The following is a 15,391-nucleotide window of genomic DNA, read 5'->3' on the forward strand; positions in this document are numbered from 1 at the left end:
CTCCAATCACGTTCTCTCTCGAGTCCTTTGCGTGATGGCGTCACGGTATGACCGGAAATCCCGCCTCCCAAACGTCACTCGGTTCGGCTGTTCTGTCAACGTTTACTGTACTCCGAATTGCACTTGAAACCGGGGCAAAAACACAAAGATGACCGCTCGGGTGAGTTTATTTGAAGCCAGTATTAGAGTACAATTGCATATGAACCACGCACGGAAGGAATTGAATACAAAAAGTTTTGTTTACACAAAGGAGTAGAGCTTTTTTTACACATTTTGTGAGCTAGCATAGCACTAGCCTGTGTAGCAGAAATATTTGTCATTCAAAACTTCCTTGTCAGTCCGGAAGAGGAATGAAGTACCTCATGACCAGTCGAAATGTTGCTGACATGTATTGCTACTTATTAACATCTAGTACAGCTCGTTTTAGAAACAGCCTCGGTACATGTTTCGTGCTGATGGCTCCAAATGTTAAAAACATGCTGCTGAGGTCTGTAATTTTAGCTCCAACTTTAAATTTCCACCCATTTCTCGGTAGAACAGGCTAAAATCATCATTAATTGCCATTAATTGACCAATAGCGTTACTATAAGTGCACTGAAATAAGATGAACGATCGACAAATGTGAGGTGGATGCCTCAAGCTAACTGAGGCAATGAAGTATGTCCACACAATGCATATAAACCAAAGCCCTTCTTGTGCTGTTGTCTGCCCTGCTAATGGGTTTTTAACACCGTTTTTTTTCCAGTCTGCCGTCATTAATAGTTTCCCTTTTAGATGCTGGAGCTTTTTTATGCCGAGTTGATGCTTTAAGTTTCATCTGTTTACATGGAAACGATGTGAAGAATGTTGTTTATGCAATCTGTGGTACAAAGGAAAGACTTCACACTTCTATTGCTATTAGAGATCACCGTAAATCCTTTTCATTCAAAGATCTCTCTATTTATTCCTCAGTGGAGTCACTGTTTTCTTTTTCTCTTCCCTTTTTCCAGATTATGGAAGCGGCTCGTTGCCCAACAGATGAACTGTCGTTGACCAACTGCGCCGTCATCAATGAGAAGGAGCCACAGTTTGAACAGTGAGTTGGATTTCCTCTGTTTGTTACCATCCTTGGAAAACAAACATTTTGTGGCTTCAGAAGACAAGGAAGAACAGCATCATCTTGGTTAATGCTTTCTTTTTAATGCAGACACGTGACAGTCCGAAACCAGGCCCACAAGTACGTGTTTACCTTGAAGAGGCATCCCAGTGTTAACTGTGGGGCCATCGGCTTCAGTCTGCCGCAGGTCAGCTCACTATGTCATATCCCCTTCCACACAATAAATGAATAACAATCAATAAAGCAACAATGAACATATTGCTTTTCCACATTTTTGAAGTATTTCACCCGGAAATGTCCTGAAGATTTGTTTTTTTAGCTTGTGTGGTTTTCTGTCGGCTCTTTGCACGGATCTTTGTGTTTGTCAGATTCTCTCTGTTCTTGCTTTTTTACCCTTTTTGCCTTTCGTGTCTCTGCCTGCTCTTCCTTCCATCTGTAAAATTGCCAGCCGCAACAACACACAGGTACTACTGCAACCTCCTTGAGACAGTCTTATTTCACCACATCACTGGCCACCGTCTTAAAAGCTCAGTCATCAGGGATAGAGTAAATGTAGTAAAATGCTGCTGAGGAACGTTGCTCTAACATCACTGTCAAAAAAGTAGTGTTTCTTTTAAGTGTAGTTCTCTTTCATCTGGTTAGATAGTAACCAGTCATAATCGTCCTTGCTGTAAGATGTCCTAATACAACACAAGCAATCACATGTGGAAGTTTGTCATTAGCTTGTCTTGTTTCTTCACAGAGGAAATGGGCTGGTCTGTCCATTGGACAACAGGTTGAAGGTAAGTTTCCTGTTTGTAACGTTTGATTAGGGGTTTGCATATTTTTATTCCTTTGTTATAATTTACTTATTGGTATATTAAAAAAAGATCATTTATTTTAATTTTCCTTTTTTGTGTGGTATTCATTTTGTTGATTGTCTTTGACACAAAAATTATTAGAATGGCATCACTCCTTTATTGTGGCTCAGTAATACCAGTATATACATTTTAGTGCTTCTATAAATAAGCAACACAAAATGTAAGGAAATTTGTGTCTGGTGCATTATTTTTTTGTTGTAACAAGTCTACATAGCCACAGCAGCCTGACATCTCCTCCTCATGCATGTCACCAGCCAGATCACTTGATGCAATAACCAGCATTTAGTGCAAGTCAGCCAACATGGTTATCTTGGTCACTCTGGCACGAACGGTACATCCATCCCACATGTGTTCAAAGGGGTTGATGTCAGGACTGCTTGAAGGCCATTTCATCCTCTCCATTCCTAAAGTTTGGAGTCTCTGAGGATTTTCATTCAGTTGTTTAATTTTGTAGAAAAAATCTTTTTTTCCTCATCTTGGTCTAAGAAAGTATCGGTAACTGTTGTTGACTGCCACAATTTTTTTCTTGATATTTTACCATTTGAAGTGACTTTAGTTTTTTATCATATCTGTGAGTGATGTGCTCCTTGTTCTATAAAATTAAACAACTGAACTTCCTCTGACACTGGCGATTCCATCACTTTGCCAGGGGTTGTAATCTCTGATAGTCTCGCTTTGTGGGGGTGAGCATCATCCTCTTGGATGCAATTTGGTCCCAGATTGTGTAGATGTGGAATGAGATTACCTCCAATGATGGCAAGCCTTCTTTTTCAAGTGAGAGAAATGCCACCCCACACCATCACACGGCTGCCACCAAAAGATGTTTCATCTGTAGGTGCAGCAATCAGCACAGTGTTCTCCATGTCTTCTCCATACTTTGTTGAGCTGTTTGTGATAGAATAAACTTTCTGAAGCACTGAAACAATGCGCTGAAAATAAGTGAAGCGCTTGATAAAAGGAAAAGTTGCAGTATCTGCAGGCCAAGGGGTTGCATTGCACTTGGATTGCTTGGTGGCTGTGAAAAACAGAATAGAAGTGATTTTACTGCTTTCATTAATCTAATTAAAGAGGAAAAAAAACTGAATTGGAAAATGCATGAAGAGAATCTGTTGTAATACTAGAAGAACGTCTGATTTAAAAATCGGTTTGACATCTCTTTACATTTGAAAGGCCGATATATGAAACTTGGTACCCATTGTTGTTTTTCCTGTTTGTAGTGACAAACTACAAGTTTGATAAGACCAAGCAGTGTATAAGCAGCATGACGGTGGAAATTGATTTCCTTCAGAAAAAGAATGTGGACAGCAATCCTTATGACACAGACCTAATGGCTAACGAATTCCTCCAGCACTTCAACAACCAGGCCTTCAGCATCAACCAGCAGGTGCTCTGAATGTATTGTGGACTACAACTGACTTTATTTGAATGTTTCTTTTTGTTTGGTGTATTTCATGTAATTTTTCCCTCCTCTAGCTGGCATTTAGTTTCTGTGATAAGTTATTTGGCTTGCTGATAAAGGATATTGAGGCCATGGACCCCAGCATCCTAAGGGGAGAGCATACTTCTGGCAAGAAAGCAAAGGTATCAGGAGAACAATCTGTCACTGAGGCAAAATGAACTGATTGCGCTGTTTTATGAACTTTTCCAATCTAATTCTGTTTCCATCCTCAGATTGATATTGGTTTGCTTTTGGGAAACAGTCAGGTGATTTTTGAGAAGTCAGAAAGCTCATCCATGACTCTGGTTGGTGAGTGACACACAGCTCATATTACTGTTAGTTGTACTGGCTTTACAGAAAACACTGATCCCGGTCTTCAGAAAGATTCTGAACATGTAGTATACAAAATCTTTTCATCATACTTTAGCACAATACCTTTTATTTATGTTTTATTTTACTCTGCCAAAGCTGAATATTAATGGATGATGGTGCGCTGCCAACACCTTTCCAACCCTTCATTGACTGCAGAATAACACTAAAACCACAAGGGGGCACCCATCACACATTTTACTTGCCTTACTTCGCCTTCCAAATACTATTCTGATCAATCACTGTTATTGTGATAACAGTTACGAGGATATTTATCTAAGTATCTTCATGCAAAAGTAAAATTTTTTTCCTTCAACTTCCTCTAGGGAAATCAAAAACCCGAGAGTCTCGCCAGTCCATCATCAGCCCAGACTGGAACTTTGAGAAGATGGGCATCGGAGGCCTTGACAAGGAGTTTTCTGACATTTTCCGCAGAGCCTTCGCTTCTCGAGTGTTCCCACCAGACATAGTCGAACAGATGGGTGAGTTTCCCTCTTTCTCTCTTTTCCTGCTATCACTTATTCATTGTTTGTGTCTTTTCCTGCAGCCTTGCTGCAGGTCGGATGATGATCCAACAGTTATTCCACCTCAGGGTTGACTCACGATCGACTCATTGTCTAGCGACAGGTGCACATAGATCCTCCTATGTTGTCTTCAGCATTGTGAGGAGTGTTTAGCAGAATTGCCTTTCTCAGAATAATGGATAATACCTTCCAAATGTAATCACTGTTTTCAGTTATTATAGTCAAGCCTGCGTTCAATCCTTGAATCAACATTATGGCAAACCATTAACTGAATTTTTCATCTGATTGGCATGTCATTGCAGAGTGAAGCAGCGTCTTGGTCCGTGATTAAAACCCCTGATGGCAATCCCTGTGCACACACATTAATAGCTCTTTGACAGCTGTCAGATTACCACGATGATTTACTTTGTGAAGGACAACAGCTCATTGTAATGTCTTCTTTGTGGCTCATAAACGAAACCCTCCCTTCCCACACACATGTGCACACAATTGGTTCTGTCCTATTTGTCGCTCCTACAACTGGAGGCCTTGCAGCCGTAAAGACCTCCGACATTCTCCAGAGCAAACACAACTTAAATCCGGCGCGCATTAAAGCTCACAGCCGTGGTGCAAAGAGAGGGTGAGGGGGGGGGGGTTAGTGGTGGCGTCCGGCGGTGTGTGAGCTGACCTTTACCCAGTCGGTTATGTGCAGGAGTTGGCCTTTGGCTGTGGCCAGCTGGCGGCCGTAATGAGATGGTGTGCCCCGATAGAGCGTCCAGCTAAAGGTGAAGCTGTAATTGGCAGGCGTGGGGCACGGCGAGAGCAGGTGCTGATGGAGAGGTGGGGTTCATACGCGCCTCACCTTGTTTCCCCTTTTACTAACCGAGAGGTGAAGCAGACAGACACAAGCTTCAGTGCTTTCTCTCCCCGACGCGGCCATGTCACTCTCGCCTTCACCCCTCCCCATCCACCTGTCATCCTGGCTGCTTTTCCTTCAGCAGGTCCAAATGGCAGTTCAGATGGTTATCAGGGGCCTCTCAGTTAGCGTGGATTAAATGTCATTCAGCAGGTGCAAAAGGCCATCAAAAGACCCGTACTGTAAGCCTGGATGAGTTGGGGGCTCCGAGTTGGAGCCATCAATCTTCATGAGGAAGGAATAAAACAAAAAAAACTAAATAAAGATGTAAACTCTTTATTTTTTTCTGCTGATCAACATTTCCAACAATCTGCATGAAGAAAACATTTTATTTCAAGGACAAGAAGTCAAAGTCAGATATCGATTGTTTAACAAATGATTGCAGAGTCACTTTTATCTAACAACAACATGAGTTTTCTAAATGTTGGGAATATTTGCTGAGCGGCCTGTGCTAGCTTTGACTCCCAAACCATTTCTCTGGTTGTGTATCTGTCTCCAGGCTGCAAACACGTAAAGGGAATCCTGCTTTACGGACCCCCAGGCTGCGGGAAAACCCTGATGGCAAGACAGATTGGCAAGATGCTGAAGGCCCGGGAGCCGAAGATCGTCAACGGCCCCGAGATTCTCAACAAGTACGTCGGAGAGTCGGAGGCCAACATTAGGAAACTGTTTGCTGATGCAGAGGATGAGCAGAAGAGGGTGAGGAGAGGACGCATCATTGTACACTGTAAATGTGAAATGTTGACTTTATTTTTCAGAACATATGAGTTGACAGTCCAGATAACAAGTCAGTGATTCTGTTCTCAGAGATCAGGATCTTGTTAACCCCGTCAAACACAGATAAGAATTTCATCTATCTAAACAGAGAAAACTCATTTGTCCAGCAGTGGAGAGATCTGCCCTTTAGCCAGACATGTTGTAATAACTGTTCAAGTTCTGCTGTGTGTGTGTGTGTGTGTGTGTGTGTGTTGGGGGGGGGGGGCTGTGTGTGTGTGTGGGGGGGCTGTGTGTGGGGGGGGGTGGGGAGGTTGGACATTGAAACACAGCAGTGATGGTGAGATAGTAGCATCGAGTCTCACTCTTCACCACCTAATGAGTGGTTGGGTTCTCTTTGACTCCTTACAAACACACACACACACACACACACACACACACACACACACACACACACACACACACTGTCCAGTGTGTAATAAACACAGCTCCACACCTGCTTTGAATGTTACGGCTAAGACTGACAGGTCCGTAGATGGAGGGATAACCCCCCACCTGGCTGCTCCTCCACTTATTTCATCTGTCTCTCAGTCATTATTGAATGCTGGGTACAACCAGCGTCTTCATCATCTTATTGCAAGAAAACCAACAAATATATATTGGACGTTTTTTGTTTTTTTTGGTGCAGAAATTCAGGATTCGGAATTCCCAAAGCAACAGCAGCTTTTCTTTGGAGATCGAGCTCATGCTTGTAGACAGCTGTGCTTCCTTTTGTGTTTCATTTAATAGCATGGCGATGCATGACCAGTGTTTGCTCCCCAAGTCCTTTGACTTCACGGCTGTGAAAAAAAAACCCTCGATTGCATGATTTTAGCTATGCAGCTGTATTAAACGTATATATATGTGAGGAAACTGTCCCACTGAGTGAACATTAGTTAAACCAGTCTTACTGCGAGATGCAAGACTCTTTAAAAGCTCTGGAAGTCCTTCTAGTTTGATTTATTAATGTGGATTTTGGGTTCTTCTGTTCCTGTTTGTCGGCTGAGCAGCTCGGCGCGAACAGCGGCCTTCACATCATCATCTTCGATGAAATCGATGCGATCTGCAAGCAACGTGGCAGCATGGCGGGCAGCACAGGAGTCCACGACACCGTGGTCAACCAGCTGCTGTCCAAGATCGACGGGGTAGAACAGCTCAACAACATCCTGGTCATAGGTGTGTACACACACACACACATACATACACACACACACACACACACACACACACACATACACACACTCTTTCTGTCTGACTCATCTCTCCCATTTCGTCTGTCCTCTCTCCTTACCTATCTGTCTGCCCCTCCCCCCAGGTATGACCAACAGACCTGACCTGATAGATGAGGCCTTGTTGAGGCCAGGAAGGCTGGAGGTGAAGATGGAGATCGGTAAGAATCCAAGATAAGGTTTCGTATTCAAGTTAAAACCATGCTAGGGATGGTAGGAGTGGAAAGGACGTGTTTGGAACTCTGATTTCTGAAGCTTTAAGTTCCATCTTTATCCTTTTCAAGGGTTACCTGATGAAAAGGGACGAATTCAGATCCTTCACATCCACACCGCAAAGATGCGTCAAAATGACCTCCTTGCCAAAGATGTCAACATCAAGGAGCTGGCTGTGGAGACGAAGAACTACAGCGGTGCCGAGCTGGAAGGGCTGGTCAGGGCCGCACAGTCCACTGCCATGAACAGGCACATCAAGGTCAGAGGCCTAATGGAACCCATGGCTGACATATCAGTTTTTCAGAATGATGTTACTGATGCGATGTTACTTGTTTTAGTTTGCAGTTAATACTGATGTAACAAAACTATCAGGAATCAGTTTCCTATTCGGGAGCATCAGATGTTATAAATAAAATGAGGTGTGTGTGTGTCACACTTACAGTAAGTGTTTTATCAGACGCACAGGCCCCAATCTGTTGTCGTTTGTTAAATGTTCTGCCCCCGCAGACACACACCGAGCAGCAGATATTGCAAGGTGATGATAAGCGACTTTCCACATGTCTGACGGCTGTGATGTTTTCTACTACCTACTCCTCCCTCCTTACTCCTCCCCGTCTGACCTTTCTGCTCTGAGGGAGCATTCTGTTTCCTGACCCGCGATCTAAATGTGTTGTGCATTGTGAAATGGATTTAATGAGCAGGAGTCACTGACGTCACTGAATGTCATGCATCTTTGTGTGTGTACTTGATTGTGTTTGTATTTGTAGGCCAGTAACACAGTGGAGGTAAACATCGAGACGGCAGAGAAGCTCCAGGTCACCAGAGTGGACTTCATGGCCTCGCTGAACAACGACATCAAACCTGTGAGTCGCCTCGCCTCCCCATCTCTTTACTTTTCTATGAAAAATAACATCTGCTAACATCCCTGATTCTCCTGCCCTTCAGGCCTTTGGCACCAATCAGGAGGACTACGCCAGCTACATCATGAACGGGATCATCCGGTGGGGCGACCCGGTGTCGGCGGTCATGGAGGACGGGGAGCTCCTGGTACAGCAGACGAAAAACAGCGATCGCACGCCGCTGGTGTCCGTGTTGCTGGAGGGTACGCCTCACAGGAAGTCATTTAGGCCAAGTGGAAAGGCTGTTGATATCTTGACTGACAATAGACGGATGATTCTCTCACCTCCGCCCACAGGCCCACCTAACAGCGGGAAAACAGCACTGGCCGCTAAGATCTCTGAAGACTCCCAGTTCCCCTTCATCAAGATCTGCTCCCCCGACAAGATGATCGGACACTCGGAGATAGCAAAATGCCAAGCCATAAAAAAGGTAGACTAAGCTTTAGAACACTTCAAAACGAAGATGTCAAATTTAAGAATTTTGAGGTGTAGGAAGTGTGTGTCCAATTTCCATTCAGACCTCTTTGGCCTTCTGTTCCCTGTGGTAGATATTTGAAGATGCTTACAAGTCCCAGCTGAGCTGTGTGGTTGTGGACGACATCGAGCGTCTATTAGGTAAAAAAAAACAGAGAAACTGTCCTACTGCTGATGAAATGACTTTCATAAAAATTATGTTTTATTATGAAGTCGGAAATTAGTCATAAAATAACAACAACAAAAAAATCATGTCTCCTGTCAGACTACGTCCCAATCGGCCCTCGTTTCTCCAACCTGGTGCTGCAAGCTTTGCTGGTGCTGCTGAAAAAACCTCCTCCGAAGGTAAAAACGATGCTCTCAGCTGCTGGCCTCGTTCGCTGGGGCGCTGCTAGTCCTTCATTGTCAGAAAGAGGGCAGCAGATCTTACGGATGCTGACATAAATGTCCTGTAAGGAATAGTTGGAGGTCGGCTGGGTGTGTGAGCGTTTGTGTTTGAGGATATGACATTAGCAACTGTTTTGGTCAAGCGCTGTTGCGCTCACCATGAGTGGTGGAGGTAGAGAACCATTTCTCATAGTGTCTTTGGTTGCAGTTTGTGTGTGTGTGTGTGTGTGTCTGCGCGTGCATGTATCTGCTGTTGATGAGTTTGTGAATGAGAGTATAGCCCCACTATATGGCTGCATGAGAAGTGGCGTGGCGCTGGTGCTGAATGCCTGGCTGCGGCGCTCCTCTGGGGTTGTAAAGCGCTGGGCCCAGCGGGGTGCCTGGGGCCGGGGGGAGGCCAGGGGGACGAGGAGGAGAATGGGCTCTGTGAGAGAGCCAGGACCTGGCAGCGCCGCCGCCTGTGTGGCACCTCATCTGCATGCAGCATCACAACCCCCCTCGCCATGGGGGGGCAGCCGGCGGCCATAATCCCCCCATCTACTCGCCACTCCTCTGCTTCTCCGCCTTCGTTGTCTCCTCCAGGTCCTCCTTCAACTTGTTGGCTTTGTGGAGCCGCATTTGTTTTTCTTCTCGGTTAATTTTTGTCTTCTCAGTCGTCTTCCGCCCCGTTATCCTCCTTCCCCTTCTCCAAAACCGTTAGTTTGCATCCATTCTCGCTTTAAATCACCTGTTTCTGCTCAGAATTGCACCAAAATTTGATAAATGTGCTCAATTTTGTTGGTCCTAGCTCTCACCGCAAGACATGTCCACTAAACAATGCATCTAGATACTTTCTGAGGAAATATTAAACACATTTTGTTGAAGAATGACTGATTAAATGAAACAATCATCAAAATAGCTGCCTAGGAACTTCCTGTAACGATCGATCATCTGAAGCTGTTCCTCTTCTCCTTCCAGGGTCGCAAGCTTCTGATCATCGGCACTACGAGCCGTAAAGACGTCCTCCAGGAAATGGAGATGTTAGATGCCTTCAGCACCACCATCCACATTCCCAACATCTCCAGGGGAGAGCAGTTGGTCGATGCCTTGGAGGTGACTCGCGATTCCTTTTTTCCACCTGAGGTTTTGTTGGTACTTGAATTCTAGTGTTCTTATTTTTTGCTTTCAATCCGCAGCTGCTGGGCAGCTTTCAGGACGTGGAGCGGGCCAGCATAGCCGAAGCCGTGAAGGGCCAAAGTCTGTGGATCGGCATTAAAAAGCTGCTCATGTTGATCGAAATGTCTGTGCAGGTGAGAAAACTACAGTCTCTCTCTACTGGTGTTAGCAAAATAGCCACACTGACACGTCTCCATGAATATAATATGCAGGCTATTGGTTCCCAGAGGATTGATCCAAAGGAATTCAGTCGGTTGACTTTGGACGATGTTTTTCCCTCTAAATCATATTTTCTTCTGGCTTATAAACATGGCGGTAAATATAATGTTGATGCGACTCTGAATGCACCAGCGGTGTCAGAAAACAGAAAGGTCAGGCAGAAGGTGGGATGCCAAAACCAAGACATTCTCATCTTTCAATAACCAACTCATCACTTGACACTTTCAATTCAGAAGTTTCTGTTTTCCCAGCGTGTGTGTTATTATTTTTCTGATAGAGCGGTCTGAGCTCGACCACCGGCGTCCCTCCTCTGTCTCGACATCTGGCTGGCATTCGCGATGGTCGCCACAATCTGTCTCCGTCACTGAAAAAGTCTGTTAGCTGGAATGAAAAACCCGTGTGGCTTTGCTGATGATTTGTTGAGCAGAAGGATACAGTACGTGTGTAGTTCACAAACAGCTTACGAAACCGTGTTCTCCAGCGCCTTACAGCTCACGTCCATGTGTTCTGAATCACACACACGCTCCGTGCGTCTAGTGTGAAGCCTGGATCGTATAAATTCAATTGAGATCAGTCATCATGTATGTTTAAGGGTACATTCAAGTCATCCGTCAGGGGAATGGATGATGGATGAACTTCAAGTTTGATACATTTAAGTAAGAATAGTACGTTCTTTAAAGGTGCCTTCAGGAGTTCTGAAGTTTTTTGGCCACTTTTTTTTTTTTTGTTATTGGTGTAGATGTTTGTGTTTTTCCTGTGCCCAAACACTTCTTCACTTACCCCGCACATCAAAATTACTGGATGATCAGTTGGACAAGTAAAGTTTGCTCATCCTTCACTCTGGGAGATGCAGCATTTTTTTCAGTGTTGTGATTTGAATTAAAGACAAGAATTTTAAAAAATTTACAGGCATATTTTCTTTCTTTTTCACCTAAACACACCCATTGGACTAGCTTGTAACAAGGGTTCTGCTAGTTATCACTTGTTATGCGCCTCTAGTTGTCTTTCTAATACCATCTGTGTCATTAGGATGAGTTTTATAGTCCTCTGCGTTCCCTTTTAATTTTGATGATTAATCAGAAATGAATTGGACTCCAAGACTATCTGTTCCTACAGTAACCAGACCTTGAGATAATAATAAAATAACCCTGTTGTTGTAGTGATCTCAGTTTGGGTCGGTAGACAAGAAATTAATAACAGAAAATCCGTCTCGGTTACCGGGATGAGAAGGAACACAACATGCAACGGGGGCTATAATTATGGGAATCATCGGATCTGGTGATTCTGGAGCTCGATCCGTATCAGGGTCTAAAAATTCAGGGTGTTTTGGCTTAAATCGGTCTCTGGCAAATCCCTCAAATTCATGGAAGCACAACATGTCATTGCTGGAGTTAAAGCTTAACTTGTCAGGAGTGAATTAGATTCCCAATGATATTTGAACATTCCCAGCAGAGCCAGATCTACGAGGAACAGCGGTGTGGTTGGAAGTGCATGAACCAGTGATGCTTAAGTTTCTTCCATGCAGATTTAACACCCCCCCCACCAAAAAACAAAAACCAGGTTGACCCCCCCCCCTTCATCCTTTGTGTGTGCTGCACTGATGACATGTGCTGCCTGTTTGTGGAGGCTGAAGGCTGTGTAATTGCTGTGGTATGCACAAATGCAGCCATGTTCTGCACCCTACACCCCCCCCTCAAACTCTGAAGAAGTATGAATGTGTGTTTGCCGAGACATGCTGTAAACGGCCGCACAGCCACACACACTCTCATCCACAACATTTTCAGTTCAGTCTTCATCTTTTTTGCTTCATTCCAATGATTCTGTCTGCTCTGGTGTCCTGACTCTACCGCTACAGGCGATTCGAGACTTACTGTCAGTTATTGCATACGTTTCCATTAATTTTGCTTCCTCTCGCCCTTCCCATCTCTCTCCGATCGTGTTGACGCAAACCCACGAACTCTGGGGCCTGCCACCATTTGACAATCGCTCAAAAAATCGCTTTCAAAATTACATGAAGCAGCTGTTTGTTCGTAAAGACAACGGCTGTGATTCTAACCAGTTGTGTTTTTGTCTTCTAGGTGGAACCCGGCTACAGAGTTGGCAAGTTTTTGAGTCTGCTGAAAGAAGAAGGAGGGTACGTTTTCAATTCCTGCTATTAACCCAACCTTTTTTGTGGGATCATCTACGATGTTGAACACAGATCTGCTGTTTTTACTTGTGTCCATTCACACAAAAAGATCATTTCATTCACTTTCTTTTTCCTTCTTGCAGCCTGGGTTCCGCTCTGAATAATTTTGCTATGATCTAGAGCCGCATAGTGGAAAAAAAGGCATCCTTCAACGGTAAGACCGCAGCTGCCTGCATCAGACTGCATTTTCTTCATTTTCCTGTCTCTGGCGAGGTGGAGCTAATGTAGAATTCTGTAAACTGTGATTTCTCCCTAAGTGAAGAATTAAAGTCTGATCCCAGTAGTAAGGCTAATGTTATCCTGATTATAATGCCCCGTGTTACACCTTATCACAACTGACTCAAAGAAATTCAATATTTATAAAAAGGTAAATCTGAGTTTTGCTCCAATCTGGGCAAACAGATTGGAGGAAAACTCAGATGCCCAGGGTATTGAACATCGAAAACATCTTTTAAACTCGCAGCCAGAGTTTTGCTTCAGAGACTCGTGGTACGGGTTGGTGTGTAGCGCGACTAAAAATAGGTCGACCAGACAGGTGGTCTCTTGTGGCGGCACGTTTACCTCCGCCTGCCTTTCTCCTCTCACTTTTATTTGTCTGTCTTCACTCAGGTTCCGGAGGAACGGAAGCACCCTGAAAAAAAAGAGGGGGGGGGGGGGGGCTGGCAGGAGGAAATGAGCGGGGCGACAGTTTGAACATCTCCGTCTGCATCCTTTCTCTTCCCCATCCTTGGAGCTGACTGTGCCTCCCCGTGCTGCAGCATCCTCCTCTTCGGTGCTCTGTGAATATGTAAGATATGAATAAATGGGGTTTGTTGTATATTTGTACGGAGCATTAAAGACGAACATTGTGTGCTGCACCCTGCAGTCTGCTGGGATCTAACTTGAGAGACAGGCCAAAAATTAGCATTGTGCACGCATAACGCGGCTTGTTTTAATAGGCCTTATCAATACGCACCGATTGATCTGTAAGCTGATCGTTCCAAGACTTAAAAGATCTCACTTTGTTTGTGTTTTTGCTCGTTTGTAACCTTTTTATTTTATGAATAAATTAACTCTCAAACTAACAAGAAATTGTGGAATTAATGAGAAATTTATAATGATTCTACATATAAATAATTCCACGGACGAATGAGGGAGATTTAGTACAGACACTTGAACCTTGTTTCACCAACACTTCCATGCAGCTGTTTTAATTGTCTTGAGTGTTCTTTTCATAATTATGGGCTGGGCATGTTGAAATCATAAGCGTCTGTTTTTTATTTATGATGTGGCGCAGTTGACTCATAATTACCAGAAATATGGCTTTGATGAATCGACTCAGATGTTGGCGGGTAACCTCCGCAGTGTCTGTGAAGTTTAATTACTGATTGTTCAACAGTTTAGACAAAAACTGACAGTATTTTAACACAGGAGATTATGAGTTACTGCAAAACAAACTGTCAGAGTGTATATTAATAAAACATTTGTTAATGAGTAATCAATAAATCTATGAAGGGATTAATGATCAATCAGCTGTTTATTAACACTATTAGAACTGTTTCCTTGTCTTTACACCCTGAAGGACACACTCTGGTGTTTTCTGATGATACTATCCCATTGAATTAAAGGCTTTTTTTTTTCTAACTACCAGGAGTGCCTGATCTTGGATGATTTTGGTTGTAATTCTTCTACTTTATGACTCATTAATTCTGTAATTAATCATAATCCGAGTTATAAGTCATAGAGAGTGACTCCTAAGTTGCCCCTGATTATATGGTGAATCTGAAAATTGGCAACTTCCGGTCAGAGACACACGAGAAACTACGGTGCGACACTTCACCGCTTTTAAAAGACTGTAATTTCCTCAAACATCTGCACTGTAGAGGAAAAATGACTGTAACTGGAGTAACGAGTGCAATTATTGGGGACTATTTCCTGCAGTGGAGCAATAATTTACTGCAGCGCGTGTGCAGGATCCAGTCATATTAAATCACAGCGTCTGTGTGGTCATGGCAATTAAGGCACGTGTAGCTCAAATAATTAAATGAATGCTTTACATACGAATTGTGACTGAAACATCTACTGTTGTGTCAGGTATTGAATAGAAATCAGTATATAATCAACGTATCAATGAATGATTTATCTCATTGAACCATTTCCTATTTATTGTGTATTGTGTGTTTATTGAGTACTAATGCTGGCAAAGCAATAAAAGAAAACACACGAGACGGTCTTGTTCTTCAAATATATAATCTTAGTTCAGTCATACAGATATATACATTGTATAATAAATAATATTTATAAAAACATAACATTTACGATTATAAAATAAAAAGGGAATTATTCACTTTGTACAAAACTTTGGATATAGCGGGAGATGAGGGGGGCAGAGGTGGGAGAGAACTGAACACAGTGAAGGTAGGCCCAGGTGGGGAGGGCTGTGGAGAAAAGTAACACAAGTGCTGAGCTATGTCACAAAGAGATGAAGGCCTACGCGCCCTCGGGTCATTAGTATTTGTGTTGCGGGGAATCAATAGGAGACAGGTGGGACTGTCAGAACATCCATCCATCTGTATATACATCCTTACATCCATCCTCATCATTCAGCACACACACACACCTTGCGCACACACATCCAGATCCTGATGAAGTTTTCCAAGCTGCTCACATGAACTCCAAAAAAAAAAAATCACACCTGGATTTCCTCACAGAT

At 43.6% G+C, this 15,391-nt stretch overlaps 1 protein-coding gene across 1 annotated transcript; it reads left to right on the forward strand.

Annotated features, from left to right (window-relative positions):
• Positions 1-72: 72 nt before the first annotated feature.
• On the forward strand, positions 73-14,325 carry LOC137588202 (vesicle-fusing ATPase-like). The gene is made up of 22 exons (XM_068305130.1): positions 73-160; positions 990-1,075; positions 1,187-1,283; positions 1,839-1,878; positions 3,174-3,340; positions 3,430-3,537; positions 3,628-3,703; positions 4,090-4,245; positions 5,682-5,881; positions 6,946-7,111; positions 7,251-7,325; positions 7,449-7,636; positions 8,145-8,240; positions 8,323-8,479; positions 8,573-8,706; positions 8,825-8,891; positions 9,016-9,095; positions 10,095-10,229; positions 10,313-10,426; positions 12,590-12,645; positions 12,783-12,853; positions 13,309-14,325. Exons 1-21 carry the CDS (start codon positions 149-151, stop codon positions 12,817-12,819), a joined length of 2,247 nt encoding a protein of 748 aa, XP_068161231.1. The 5' UTR covers positions 73-148; the 3' UTR covers positions 12,820-12,853; positions 13,309-14,325.
• The last annotated feature ends 1,066 nt before the right edge of the window (positions 14,326-15,391 follow it).

The sequence above is a fragment of the Antennarius striatus genome, chromosome 21 (genome assembly GCF_040054535.1).
Source record: "Antennarius striatus isolate MH-2024 chromosome 21, ASM4005453v1, whole genome shotgun sequence".
In the NCBI taxonomy this organism is placed as follows: Eukaryota; Metazoa; Chordata; class Actinopteri; order Lophiiformes; family Antennariidae; genus Antennarius; species Antennarius striatus.

Bases quoted from the DNA above. Each gene is read 5' to 3' on its own strand.
- LOC137588202 (XM_068305130.1), top strand. The intron at 1,284-1,838 runs GTCAGCTCACTA...GTTTCTTCACAG, and splicing joins TCGGCTTCAGTCTGCCGCAG to AGGAAATGGGCTGGTCTGTC. The intron at 7,112-7,250 runs GTGTGTACACAC...CCCTCCCCCCAG, and splicing joins CAACAACATCCTGGTCATAG to GTATGACCAACAGACCTGAC.